We start from the raw sequence: 14909 nt of genomic DNA, 5'->3' as shown, positions 1-14909 counted from the left end.
AAATGAGCGGGGAAATCTAGAAGCTGTCCGCTGGGATGCATTGTGTTTGTTTACAACTGATACATTTCCAGTTTAAATATTAACATCCTGATATTGCTTGTCTAGCATGATTACTAGCCTGACAGAGAGAGGCTTCTTGTCACAGGCTACTTCATGATGCAAATATCCAAATTGATTTTCTTTTCACAATGTTATCATATATTACCCAATTATTGCCCATGACTTTTAAATTAAGACATGGTTGAAAACTCCATGTTGGATTAAAATGTCAGAATTCATTAGCGAAATTGACAACACCAGGAAAATTGGATCTGATGAGTGCCGTTTGGAAAACGATGTCACGATGTGCGGTTCAATAGCAAAAACTCCCAAGTGAAAGGTTCCTTTTAATCCCAGTTGCAGTGAAGAGATTATTTGTGTCGTCTAAATCGTATTCAGAATGTTGTCACTGAATAAATATAAAGACTTACTCCTGCTTCATTTCTTCAGGCACCCCTCCAATGAACAGATTGGTGTCCAGGTTGAGGCCGTCAGTTCCGCGTGGGCTTTCGCCCTCGACGTGCGGCTCATTGTCCACGCTGAGCATGGCAAAACGCCGATTGCGGGTCACCACCAGCTGATGCCAACGACCCTGAGTGATTTCAATGTTGCTGACCACGATGCCTGTACCCGAACCTGTGTTGAACCTGACAACGACACATGCAGCCTGTTAAATGGTCTGCCATTTGCATTTTTCCAATGATTTACAAAGACATAATTTCAAACATACTTTAAGTTGAAAGGAACAGTTTAATATATATATTGATTATGAAGTTATAAATGGTCAGTGGTAATGAGGCAACTATTCATTGATACAGTACATTTTTCACAGCCTCTTTTTGATGCAACCTTTCATCTAATGGGGTTTTGTAAAAGGAAAAAAAGGCACACGGCAATAGATCTGTCATGCACACATTAGGTAACTTCATAATTATTTGCCAAAAATAATTTGTTCATCTCCCCACGACTTGGATTCCTAGAGCGGTGAGTGCTGATCTCACTGCTACATTTCTAGAATTGAGCTCCATTTTGATATCACAAGTGACTTAATCTGAGTTTTATTACTTGTTCTATAGATAGATAGATAGATAGATAGATAGATAGATAGATAGATAGATAGATAGATAGATAGATAGATAGATAGATAGATAGATAGATAGATAGATGGATGGATGGATGGATGGATGGATGGATGGATGGATGGATGGATAGATAGATAGATAGATAGATAGATAGATAGATAGATAGATAGATAGATAGATAGATAGATAGATAGATAGATAGATAGATAGATAGATAGATAGATAGATAGATAGATAGATAGATAGATAGATAGATAGATAGATAGATAGATGGAACCTTCTAAACCACTGCAAACTTCACAAAATTTACCAAGAAGAAGTTTTGACACAGCTGTTGTATTTAAACATTTGAATGCACAAGTGTACTTTATGCCATTGTTGAGAGCGATTCCACTGAATTGTGTAGTCGTGCATTATGAATCATAATGAGACCTCCTGCACATACAGTATGGCATAATGCTTGTTTATCTCACCAAACATGATTATGACCAGCTTTGCTTCCACAGCTTTAACCTGCAAATCTGCCAATAACCTTCTTTGTCAACATTTACATTCCCGCCAATGTTGTTTGCGCCTTGCCTCATCAGCACCACTGTCTTGTATTTGTTCTTATTCTTAGTTTGATTGAAAGCCAAAGCCATTGTGATGACCCACGTTCCTTCGCTAGGATTTTTAAGCCATTGGAAATAAATTATAACTGTAGTTGTTCATTTAATGTTAAATGAGACACTGTGCAGTTTTTGAAACTTTAAGAAAGTCCCCAGGTGCTCTGACATGTCTGGGACATGCTTGAGTCCCAAAATCATTATGGGTCTATTTTCAGAACATAAAGTATCTCTAACCATACTCCCCCCCGACACACACGTACACACACTTCCCTCACCACTATAACAACTACAAACACTAACAAAGTAGTAGTAGTTATGTAGTTTTAGACAGATCTTGAGAAATGATTTAGAAGTAAAATAACTTAATAACTGTGACAAAAAAAAATCTGTTTCAAAAAAATGCTTTCATTCACTTTCCAGTCCATGTCAAACTCAATTTTGTGAACATATACTAACATTAATCAACCACAAATTACTGTAAAAATGATCATTTTACTCCAGACTGCTCTTGTTTTGTTTCTGTATATGAAAATGTGCAAAACTAATTTCCTATAAACTGTGATGTTTTTCAAAAGAACTATAAAATATAAATGATAATTATATAAAATTGCTTGATAATGATATACGATTGGTTGATGGAATGTTTTAACGTGTTTAATGAATTAAACTGAAAGAATATCCAAGTGAGGACCACATCGACATTCGTGCATTTGAATTCATTCATGACACGAAACCCTCAGAGGAAAACCCTTGGACAGCCCTTATTCAGGATTTGAAAATGTCAGTCGAACGCAGTAATGAATGAAATCTGGGATATTACACAAGCCCTTGATCTCCGCACCGCTGGTTACCTGAGTTCCACTTTTCCATTCACCACAGCCAGCGAGATAAAGTCCTTCTTGTTCTCCTGGCCATTGTAGAGCAGGATGCCCGTCATCTCCGACGCCCTGAAATCCATGGCGATGCGGACCGTGTGGTATGCGCTCATGGTTTGGAAGGCCAAGTAGGAGTGGCCTCCGAATGACGGAATGAAGTACTTGATCACTGCAGGGGAACAAAGTCAATGCTGTCAGCTGCCATGTGATGCACTTCCTTCTGTTGTAACAGGTGCTTAATGTGCATCATCGGGAGAGGGTGACGTTGGGTCTTGATGACAGCTGATCAGTTTATTTTTGGGAAAGATGATTGTTCTGGTTTATCAAAGTGCGGTTGATGACGAGAAAAAGGAGGAGCGGAGTCTTTAATTTGGACACTTACACGCAAGCAGGAGACCCTTTTGTTTTTCTGACTCTTGGGAATTATGATTATTATCATTATCCAATTTCTCACTGGGCTCCTTTTCTCTCCATCCAGCTGTCCTGACTGTGTACGAAGGCAGCGGATGAGCTCACTAAATAATTGATTGATCAAATGAATGCATGTGTGTTGGACTTCAATTAAATGTGTAAAATCAAACTTTTCTTAGGGGAAATTACCCATTAAGGCCATTCATTTAAATTACTGACACACAAAATGGACATACGCATTGGGAATTGGGACATGTGGCTATTACACTGACAGAATGTGAAAACAGAAGAAACGGGGTTGCCCATCTGTCATGTAATTCATCCGAAAGGTGTTTGAGAGGCCGGTGGTCACGGTCCAGTGCAAGTTCCTCAACACAAAACTGATACAAGCATGAATTTAGGACTTTCTGTACTGCCACAATACTGGCGCAGGAAAAATGCTTGCTCACCAAGCTGAGAGAAAGCAACTGTCCCAAATGTCTTAAGTGTTGTCTATTGCGATTTACCTGTTTTCTAAGTTTTGTGAGAAATCATTAACATGATCAGTTTCTTCACTTTGACAATATAATTGATTATTAATAAGAAGTCATTATATATAAACATTATTCATGGTAATTTGGGCAAATGTGTTATTTTCAAAAGTGTGTATCTAACAGGTATCATTGCATCAATCAACAGCCAATAAGTAGCTTTCTTTTGCTATTCTTGGCAGCCCTTTTCCATTCCATCGTGGAAAAATAAGATGGTCTTGATACAATGCGGGTGGACAGGATGGGCAGATGCGACAGGCTGTGATTGCCTCAGGTATCTGCCGATACTTCAATAAAAGCAAAACGTCACCTTTTTCGCACACAGAGCCTCCTCTCCCGGCGGGGCACTTGCAGCTGAAGTCATTGCCCTCCTCCTCGCAGGTTCCTCCGTGGAGGCAAGGGTGGGAATCGCAGGGTCTCTGGTGCTTGTGTAGTCTTTCGTGGACGTGGGCTACAGTGGTGGTGGGCGGCATTGCCGTCGTAGTGATGATCGGTTGCGCCGTGGTGGTGATGGGGATCGGGGTGCTGACGGGTCCTGATGTCGTGGTGGTCCGTCTGCCAGTGCTAGGCCTGCGGGTCGTGCCCGGGGGCCGGCGGGTGATATAGGGGGAGGTTACCATACGTCTGGTGGCGGTGGTGGGAGCATCAGTGGTGATTGATGCAGTGGTGGTGGTAAAGAAGGGCATGGAGGAAAGGCCTGTCAATGCAAATGCGGAGGTGTCGTCAACCACAAAGCCAATTGATGACTGTATATGTATTTATGTATCATACATGATGTTCAAATGACACTGGTAACGATACTCTTTAAATGGCTTTTCTTAAAATTTACAATGAAGCTCTTTTTTGGTACTGTAGTTTTACAGTGTTGAAGCACCCAAATAGCCAACACCGATGACTGAAAGCATTTTAAATTATTTCAACCAGTGTATTAATGACCTACAGTCTCGCAAAGTTATCTGTAAGCTATTTGTAAACTATTTATGAACCAATTCACCATTTTTAATCACAACCTTATTGTTATGTGGCAGCTCCCCCCCACAAAGGAACATCACCTCATGAATAACTACACTATTCATTAACTCCTACACACTCCTCGGTCAATTACCATAGTTGTTGAAGCGAATATTTTCATCCACTGGCTTCTTCACTGTGATGCTTGTTTCCTTGGAGACCTTCAGCTGTTTAAGCAGGGCTCCCTCGATGTCCTCTACAGTGTATCTTGTATCTATGATAAACAACACGCACATCCACTTAGGGCAAGACCTCAGAGGAGGACTACAGGATAAACACACAGGACTTGTGGTTCTTTAGCGTGGCAGTGGCGAGACCAGAACAATCCTGCCTGTGACATCAGGAGGGTCTCCGGGGACCAATTGTCCTCCACCTGCATGTCGGACTAAATTTTTTTCATGTTCCAGATGAATTGGTTTCATAATGTTTGACACAGATGTTCTCTTTACTGGCCATGGAGGACAGTCGCTTTAACGATGCCCGTTAGTGCGTGTGACGGGGATGAAGGACGCTAAATGCAGTTCATAAAGAAGTAAAATAAATAAAGGATAGTAGACGGCGACAAGGATGGGGTTTTGCAGTATTCAGTCTACAACACTGTGAAAATCAGGACTTTTAACTCTTCTTACATGATAATATTACAAGCAAGAGTATCATGACAAAAAACATTTGTATCTGTGAGAATTTTGTGAGGAAAACTTTACTATAGATTATTATGGATTTCATAACAAATTTCACTGCCACAACAGGCTGCCAGAGAATTTCATAACAGAGACTAAAAAAGAAGGCAGCAAGGTTTCGTGTTGATGCATTAGTAGCTATACGATAAAAACACTTCCACGATATGCAACTCAGAGCTGGAATGTGAGAGAAGGGAGGTTTATATTTCTTTGTGGATAATTTCACACTCTTAAACACCCCTCATGCTTATTTTGTCTTTGTCAGCTCAATTGACATCTCACCTGGTTTGAAATTAGCCTCCACAAAGACCAGGATGGAGTTGCTAGGTGCCAGGTTGCGGACACTTACGCTCATGAAGTCTCTACGTACCTCCGACTTCCTGAACAGGTCATTGAGCTAAATGAAAGAAGGGAGGAGTGAGAGCGTGAGACAGGGAAAATGGACATGGGGAAAAGAAAAAGAGGATAATAAATGAGGCTAGCAACATGTGCCAACCAATTACTAAACCAATTTTATTTCTCAACAACTGTACTCTATTTGCTTGGTAGAAAGTGTGTGTGTGTGTGCGTGCGTGTGTGTGTGCGTGTTTGAAAAATCTGACATTTTAGCTAAACTCATGACAGGGGTAAAGCTTGAAGATAAATGTTGTGCTCCTGATTAGTTTTGCCCCAATATGTGGAAGAAAAATTCAAGAAGCTTCAAAGCCCCAAGTTTATTTAAGGCCACAATACTTCCAGTTCTGAACGCTGTTTCTCAGCCGACAAAAAGAATCTAGGACAACGTTTAGCTTCGAAAATTTCATGGTACAAAATAAAAAAGTGAACCTTTTTAAAGTGCTACTTCATTCTTCCTTAAGGTTTCCTTTGTTTTTTGCGGTGGATTCATTCATTCAATCTCCTAAATACTACCATGTCATCATTTAAGCTGCTACAGGGCCAGCTAACGCCCCCCTCCACCAATATGAATTGCACTGATTTAACTGAGGCATATTAATGAATGATAAATTCCATTAATTGATGCTTTCAAAGAAAACTCATGTGCAACATAATGTGTTTTAATCAAGCACATTGTGTGCATCAAACTGGGAGACCTTCACATAAATCACTAACCAAAAAGTACCTCAAAGCGTGGTGGAGCCCTGGTGGATTTATGCACTTGGTTTAAAATTTAGAATTCTTGGAACGCAAACTGAGTGGCACGGTGTCGCACTGGTTAACATGTCGACTGGGTTCGATTCTGACTCTGTAATAAATGCGCGTGTCCACACAGGCAAGGGCTTATTTCATCGACTGCAGGGAGGATAATTGCAAGGGCCGATGATGACAGAGACAACACACTGGACATATTCAAGCAGCTTGATTGCATGTCTAAGGACATCAGTGGCAAACTGCAACTGGTATTTTAAACACCACTTTTTCAAATAACTGATCATGTTCACATACTTTTTGCTCCAGTTTTGAAAGCAATCGACATTTTCAGTTTCTTTTAGATTTTCACAATTCAATCTCACAGCCATGTTGCAGTGAGCTGTGCCTTTTTAGAAGGTGCAGAAGGCATTTATCTTGGACTCAGCATGCCAACACTACAATAACTCTTGCGTGAAGCGTATTGAATTAAAACTGTAAGGTTCAATGAGCAAAGCCTCTGTTTGACACTTGTGAGAATCTCTTTGTACCAATCCATTTTAAAGAACCCACAAAAACACTCAGTAGAAATGAACAATTAACAAGGGTTTGTGATGTTTTTTTTTCAAATCCGACTACAAACAACAGTTACTTGTACCGTTTATTTTTGCAAGTAAATTATTTCTTATATAAACAATTGCTGTTTATCTAAGTAACTAATTAATTATAAATTAATCTTCTATCAATGCTGCAGTCACGTCAAGAAAAAGTATACTAAAGCAAAATTCTTTCACTTTTTCATACATTATTGAAAAAACACTGTACTTCCTTGTTTGATGTTAGTGATTCTGAAAATAACACACCACCACTACCTCATACTTCTGTGAGATTTTCTAAATATTTACCAATACACCTTTGATAAAACATCACATATCAAGCAGGCGCTTTGGGAAAATTGTGATATGAATTCATACTCCACTCAGACTGCCAGCAAACATGTTCTACTCCACTCTTCATCATGCCGGTGCACCTGAATACCATTTAGCAACCTCAGCAGTGTCAACACCTGCAATGAAACCAGCCCGAGTGGACCTGAAGGAGCTGGAGGAATTGGATTAGTCCGGCTCTAACTGGACATTTGTCAAATGATGCTTTTAAAGATGAGTTTGGCTCTTTCCAACTAAGAAGTTCAATTTAGGAAAACTTTGAAGAGAATTGGTGTAGTCGCGAAATGGAGGGAAAGGGTTCACATGTCAGCATTTTTCAACGTCAATTTGGGCCGCAAATGTTGTCGAGATACTTTAAAGCACCATTTTTTTTTTCCACCACTTGAATCAGCAGCTACACAAGTTCCAAACACAACTTGAGATGATGATACTATTAAGTTTTATGCTGGTGAAACCGTTTGCAAATGATTCTCACTTTCAACAGCACTTCAGCACTGTTTTTTTTTTTTTTTTAATTTTGACATACTTGATGCCATCCAAAATTTGGTATATTTTCAATAGTATTTTGTGTCGTACAAAAACAGCTTGGTCTGAATGTGTGACTTGTTATGCTGCCAAGTTTATCATTAAAGCTATACACAGTAAATGCTCAGCACTTACGGCACTCTCGATACTGCGGGCTGTCTCTCCAAAAAGCTCCGATTTTGGATCCTCCATCTCGGGGGTGTAGACTATTTCTTGTCCTTCCACCTGGTCCAAGTGCAGGAAACCACTGAACTTCATGGTGGCTAAATGGAGAGAAGATGAGATGCTGAAACATTTGCATTTGTCTTGAGCGCATTCCCTACTGCCTTCACACACTGTTCATTTTCAGCTAGAGTGCCATTTGTGGGTTAGTGATGGATTGTGTGTTGGTGTGTGTCTGACAAAGGCAAGTTAGTGTGTACTGCTGATTGGGTTTTTCACAAGACTGGAAGTAAAAGTGGGGAAAGGATATTTGGTGGTGAATGGTGTGAATGTGGAAGAGGTGGACAGTGAAATGGAGAGGCAAGAAAGTGGAAATTTAGGCCATTTTCTATTCTTTTACCAGACAGCGATTCATCCAAAAAGTTGGCTGAGGCATGGAAGGCTGGGTAAAAAGACAACATGTTATAGACATACACAACACATGAGGGGAAAAAGACCACACGCTAGACATACAAGTTTAAAGTTCTCCACACTTGGTATGGACACTAAAGACGATGTCAAAATTGTGAAAAAGTTGTGAAGATAAATGTTTTTCCTTGGTTGAATCCATTCTGTTGCTGATCTGGATGCATGTTTGGTGTGGTTTTGTTTAGTGAACTGGAGCAATTGCCATTTAAAATTATTCTGGTGAGCAATTAAGAAAAAAAAAATCAGTCGAATTAGATTTTAATTCTGATTCAAACTGAAATTGTTGTGCTGATTGCATAATTGCAGCCATTTTTCCCTAGCATTTCCCATTCATTTTTTCTCAACAGCTTACCAGATAGACAAAATTTCACTGATTAGCCGTAGTTAAGACTTGCCAGCTTATTACGATTGCGCTCATCTACTCATCACAGTTGAGAGGTGTGTGCAGCTCCCGATCGATCAGTACGATCAATATCTCCAAAAAGAAAGCTAGTATAGTAGGATTAAGAGGAATAGGGCTGGATTTTCTCCTAACTGATCATACTGTTGCAAGGCTATTTCATTTTTTTTTCTATAGTTTTCAAAGCTTGTAACAATTCCATTTTAGTGTTTACATTTATACAAATTTTAATAGTTTTGTGAAAACAGGGATCACGTAGCATGATAGAAAAAAACTGAGATACATTTTGGATTTCGCACCCAAAAATTAGTTAAAAACAGCTGTCAGTGTTCCCTATTGTTGTCAATGATCATGTGTCTAAAAAAAGTATCATCCTCAGCAAGGATATGATTCTCGGAATACAACGTTGGAGGGTTCGTCGCACAACATCAATCAGCCCTCTGCACAGTTTTATTCCTCAGTCGAGGGCTTCAAAGTGAGCGCGGATGTGTGAGATTCTGAGCTTCCATGCTGCTCGTAATCAACACAACAAATTGCCCAAATCAATCATGGTTGCCCCTGTCTGAGCTTTAGCTAGGGGAAAATGGGAGGAGCACTTGTATGATTATCGTGAAAGATAGTCTTAATTGTCTCTTAAGAGCAGCGGGACTGTGACTGATGCAATAAAAAAGGACGGAAGACACTGCACCCTTCCTTCTGCAGTACTTTACAGGTGGTGACTCATTGACTCACATCTTACGGAGTCCATAAAACAGAAGCAAAAGTTTGGCTGGTAAAATGAGCAGGGAGGAAAAAGCACAGCGCTTGAGAGAGTTTAAATGTGTGAAGAACACAAACATCACAGAGGGTGATGTAGCGGGCTGTTACTATGACGAACAGTGGAGGTAAAAGAGGAGGGACGGAGTCGTTTGAACATCAGCGTCTACTGAACTGTGAAACGTAATGCATGTCCAATGTCCAGCAGCGTATGGAAGAGTTTAAGGGAAGCTAGAACCTAGCGCATCATTAATGCTCACGCAAGCTATTGCTGGCCGTTGTCTCGGATGTCATATTTGGTGTTACTGTCTTGTTCAAAAGTGGTGAGATCAATGATGTTTCGCAAGAGGGAAACCAATAATAGTAGTCCCACATGTCAGACTGGCTTTTCGTTAATTAGATACAGCGATAGTCACAATTTGATGTGATAATAGAGGTGCAATTAGGAAAGTGGAGACCCCTTGATTTAACATCTAGTGTCCCATTTATTCACACTACAATGATTCACTAACTAATTTATTTACTAGCGGCAGACATTAGAAACCAGCCAGAATCACGAATCACTTTCATCAGTGAGCTGCAAACAGTTTGGTAATTTCGAACAGCAATGAAATATTTCAAAGCGAGTTTACCTTGTGCTGTTTTCTTTTTTACCTTTTGAATTTGAGCTAGCTCACTAGGCTTCTCAATCACAAAATAATCAACCGTAACATTCAAACACAAACATTAGGAGTAGTATAGGAATTTTGAAAATGACATAAACCTTGGTTGGCGTTAATATATTTATTAAGAACTGCATTTCAGTGTAAATCAAGTCATAGTTCTGTGTTTTTTTTTGTCCAGTTATGGTGTTTGTCAAAGCTTTTTGGGCTTCTGAAAGCCCCCATCCATTACTTTTTCTGTTTAGAATCATGATAGAAACTGAAACCTTCCCCCAAGAGGACGATAAACTAAACTGGTCGTTAATCATAGGTAAATTGGGAACAGGCACTAGAGTGGGATTGATCTTGCATCAGTTGATGTAAGATCCGGTCTATTGATCTACCCACAGCGTTCCTCTTCATTTAGTGGCAGATTAAGCACTGCAGTGATGTCACTCAATATGCATAGCTGACAGGGCTGTCAACATTCTCCCTACATTCCCCTTGGGTAACCAGCTCATGGTTTACTGTGCGGTGACAAACAAAACTTAACTGTAATTTTGGCTGGAAATGTGATCTAGAAAATGAACAGCCATACATTCTTATGCTGAGCTAAACAATCATGTTGTCAAAGGACTTTGAAGCACTGGGAGGAATATATTTCAACAGAGAGTGCCAACACCAAAGCAGGCAAACATAATCTTGAAAGCATGGTGTAGGACGTGGTGCAGAGAATTCTCCTGGTTTGACTGACTTCGTACATTGGGATACCACAAAGCGGAGACTTTACTCCCAGTTACAGTCTATTAACAGTGGTGGAACACATAAAAAACACCTCTCAACTCAAGGGATGGAGGAGGCACAAGCCATTTATCTCTTTGAAGCAAGTCTATCAGCGAGCACTGATTGGACTGAAAGCCCTTCAGTAGCCGATCTACTCGCTTTCCCTGACCGGGTCCGCAGAGAAATTGTGTTACAAAGCGGGATTGACACTGACCCGGTTCATCTGGAGAGAAAAGTGAGATGTCGCACGCCAGGGAGATATTGAAGAGTGTAACTGACTAATAAGAAGTGGTGAAAAGTGTGACCGAGATTAAAACTGGAGAAGAAAATGTGAAGGAAGATCAAGATTTACCACAAATAGATACAACGACAGTTACTTCAAACCACAGCAGTCTTACAATAAATCCACTTGGGGATCAGTGGTTTAGATGAACGCTAGAGTCCATAAATATGTCGTCAGACTGAGGCCATGTGACTTTTTCTCTCAAGTGCGGGCAATACACGCATCAAGAGTAGACTTAGTCAATAATTACAAATTCAGCTGTTTAAAATATTAACAATCATGAATACAATGTAGTATGTATACCAGGCCAGTAGTTGCCAATGTCACTTTGTCAGAAACATTTTGTACCTGTGCACCACATTTCCTTGTCCTCCAGGGTCTTGTACAAATATTGATTTTCGAATAAAGTGTACAACTGGATTTAGGATCCGACATATGGAAGTCATGTGACTCAAAAGGTCCCAGCAACAAACTATCAAAAATAATCTTGCAGAAGAAGTGTAATTGAATGATTCTTTTCAGATATAAGGAACGCAATTTTCAAAAGTCTACACTGTAAAACCATCTTTGGTTATGGCGAGACAAAAGGCCATTGCAACACAAAAGAAAGGCCAAACAACATTGCTTGGAATTTTCAGTTAAAAATGAATCTCTATTCAACCTCTCAGGATTCACGCGAACATGTAATATAAGTCTTTATAAAACTGATTTCAAATCTCGACAAGCGAGAGCGACAACATTTTCTTTGGATTTTTTTCCTTGTAAGGAAATGAGACATTCTGGCTTTTGTAGGTCCTACAATCCATTCTCTGAACAGATCAGTTTTATGAAAGGATCATATATGCAGTCATGACAAACTTTGGTCATATTTTCCCACGTGAGATTTGTTTACTTCCTATCCATCTGCCTACATTGGAGGGAGGTGATTCATGAAAGCAGAGAAGATACCAGCTGTTCATTTGTTTGTTTACTGCAGATGGCAGAATATTAGTAACCTCAAAATAAACACTGGAAATGAACATAACATCTCTTGAATACATTAATTACATAAATGAGAGGAAAAAAAACCTTGTGGGCAGATAGGCAGTAGATAAATGATGTCTGCAGTCAATCAAAATCCCATAGATGTAAACAATGTTTTTGTGCGTTAATGCAGTGTGACTGTGAAATTTTAGACAAATTATTTTTTGCAGAACAAGTCAAACTTTCTCAAATTGAAAGTTGATTATAATTGTGTTATCTTACTTAATGTTTTAAAGCACAGGGCAAACAAGAAGGCAACTCTGAGATCTTTAGCATCGAAGAAAAAAAAAAAAAACCTGGTTTCTTCGAAAATTTAATTTAACTTACGTGGACAGTTGGCTCCATCTGGGCTGCTGGCCGGAGTCTCACTGTCAGGGCAGCATCCAAATTCTGTGTTGTCACATGGCGACCTGTGGTCAGCGATGGGTATAGCAGGGTTTTCCAGTGTGGGTCCTGGATGGCGGGGTGCAAATATTAGAAACACCATTGTAAACTACATCCAAGACAATACAGATCTTTTTAAATGAATACCAACTGAGAAATTTGATAATGAGTCGGATCAACTATTTGTTGTCTAATTGGAATAGGAAAAAGCCCAGGCAGACTGTAAATTAGAGGACTGTTATACGCAGCATACCTGATGTCAGTGGTGTTTCCACACAAAGAGATCTGAGTGATGGCATCAGTGCTGTCCCTCCTCTCATGAGGAGAAACGATATGCATGTAGTATGCTTCCTGTATAAGCGGCTGTCTTAGAACATAAAAAAATCACAAAGTGTGTGGTCTCGCTCCCTGACCAACTGTGTAATACACTGCGCAAGCAGTGAACCTCCATCTTCTCTAATGATGGTGTCGGCGGCAGGGGCGTCTCGGCCGAAGCGGCGCGGTTTATGGCCGCACGGCGATCAGAAATAATCATGGAGGCAAACAGCTAACGGCTAAACAAGTCGTAAAGACGTCAAGAGCCGGGGGGACATTCTGCTCAAGGACTCGCGGTCAAAGGAAGGATGGAGGAGAAAGATGAGGGGCTTATAGGGCATCTGTTGGAGTGTGCTCTGGAGATTTATGAATGCTGGGCTGAATAGGAGAGGAGGCGTAGGGAGGGGAGAGGGCAATGTGAAGTGGCAAGGAGACTAGACCGCAACTCCGTGGGGAGCCATATCAATAACTGTCACATAAACATGCCCTAACACACACACACAGACATTGTGGATTTCAATAAAGTGTCACTAGACCTGAATGAAGTATGCACACACCCCGCCACCTGCTTGACTGATAGACTGTGCTGTCCTGTCGGTTGGCTATAACAACACTGACGACTCATTTAGTCGTGTAGCAATTAAGGAGTTTTGTATTATAAAAAGTTGGCTTCCAGGCTATTTTGATTGCCATTCTTATGAAAGCTCAGGGAGAACATGCAAACAGCACACATTGCTGTGCTGCTGTCCAAGTTTAACAGGCTATTTGATATTGTACATTCCCAACAGTGCCAAACCGTATTGTTAAAATCTGCACTTCAAAAAACCTAAGGACTAAAAATGTAAAGGAAAAAAAACCCCCCACACTCAGGCATGGTTGGCTACACTTCCATTCACACAGAGGCATAAGACAGCAGGTCTCCTCGGTAGACAGCCGACATGCTTCTTGCGTCACCGAGCATTGGTCAGCATCTGACAGGAAAATAAATCTAAGACGCTGGCAGAGCGAGGAGGAGGAAGAAGAAGACCACATCGGGGGTCAACCTGTTCCAAGCATCCTATACGTTGGTTGCGAGCTGACAACTGAGGCGGCAGGACGGAGGGAAAAGGAGACAGAATCTGATGGGAAGGCGCCAGTCATCCCCAGGCAGCGGGGCATGTCGGGACAGATTTGGGACGGCTCGTCGTGTGACCGCAACTGATTGAAGGCAGCCTGCACGCGCACGCTCACACCTCAAACCGCCCAGTCATATCATCCTCTCAATTCAGGTTCCAAAGAGACCCGGATACGGGCCAGCGGTTTCATCTGGCCAGCTCAACGTATATTCTTTTGCAAACTATTTGAGGGCTGGAAGAATGACAGCATGGCTGGTGGGCAGTCACAATGAAGCATGCAGATTGCTTTCTTACTCAAATTGAGATGTGTGATACAGGCACAGGCCACAGCATTGGGTACACCTAGATAGTAATATTCCCAAAGTCCCGTCCTCTAACTGTGGTTTGGATCAACACTGCCAGACAGGAATTCGTTTAACGATGACTTTGTGACAAAGAATTCATGTTAGGGTTGACGAATTATCTTGATCGTATGATTATGTTTGAATGTAGACTAGAATTATTTACTTTGTTAAAACCTTTCATCTTTGCTTGACTCTGGAAAGTCTCTACATTCAGTTGTTGAAACGTTCCAAATGATGTGGAAACATTCTTGCTTAGTTAGTTATCTAAAATGCTCCACTAGTTTCTGTTTCCACAACCAAGAGCTAAGACTCTCTGCACTGATTATCCAGTTGCTGAGGTGACCACCAATCTTGTCCACTCTCACCCCACCCTGTTTTCTCTCAATAAATATGCCCTTGCAA

The 14909-nt window shown here is 40.7% G+C and overlaps 1 protein-coding gene across 4 annotated transcripts in view; it reads right to left on the bottom strand.

Moving 5' to 3' along the window:
* Window positions 1-14909, bottom strand: part of agrn (agrin) — a 183263-nt gene that overhangs the window by 25295 nt on the left and 143059 nt on the right. For 2 of the 4 annotated variants that reach the window (XM_088399957.1, XM_088399970.1), the window contains 8 exons: window positions 12677-12802; window positions 8396-8437; window positions 7969-8096; window positions 5519-5633; window positions 4651-4770; window positions 3856-4242; window positions 2581-2773; window positions 471-686 (listed from right to left, as the gene is read on the bottom strand). In XM_088399957.1, coding sequence (XP_088256083.1) covers window positions 471-686; window positions 2581-2773; window positions 3856-4242; window positions 4651-4770; window positions 5519-5633; window positions 7969-8096; window positions 8396-8437; window positions 12677-12802 — 1327 coding nt within the window. The remainder of the gene's footprint in view (window positions 1-470; window positions 687-2580; window positions 2774-3855; window positions 4243-4650; window positions 4771-5518; window positions 5634-7968; window positions 8097-8395; window positions 8438-12676; window positions 12803-14909) is intronic. The other 2 variants (XM_088399961.1, XM_088399979.1) reach the window with 1 other exon arrangement.

This window comes from Syngnathus floridae, chromosome 2, assembly GCF_059516105.1.
Source record: "Syngnathus floridae isolate MCC-2025c chromosome 2, RoL_Sflo_1.0, whole genome shotgun sequence".
NCBI classification, from domain to species: domain Eukaryota; kingdom Metazoa; phylum Chordata; class Actinopteri; order Syngnathiformes; family Syngnathidae; genus Syngnathus; species Syngnathus floridae.
The sequence above is the reverse complement of the archived record's forward strand: the minus strand, read 5'-3'. Positions and strand labels throughout refer to the sequence as shown.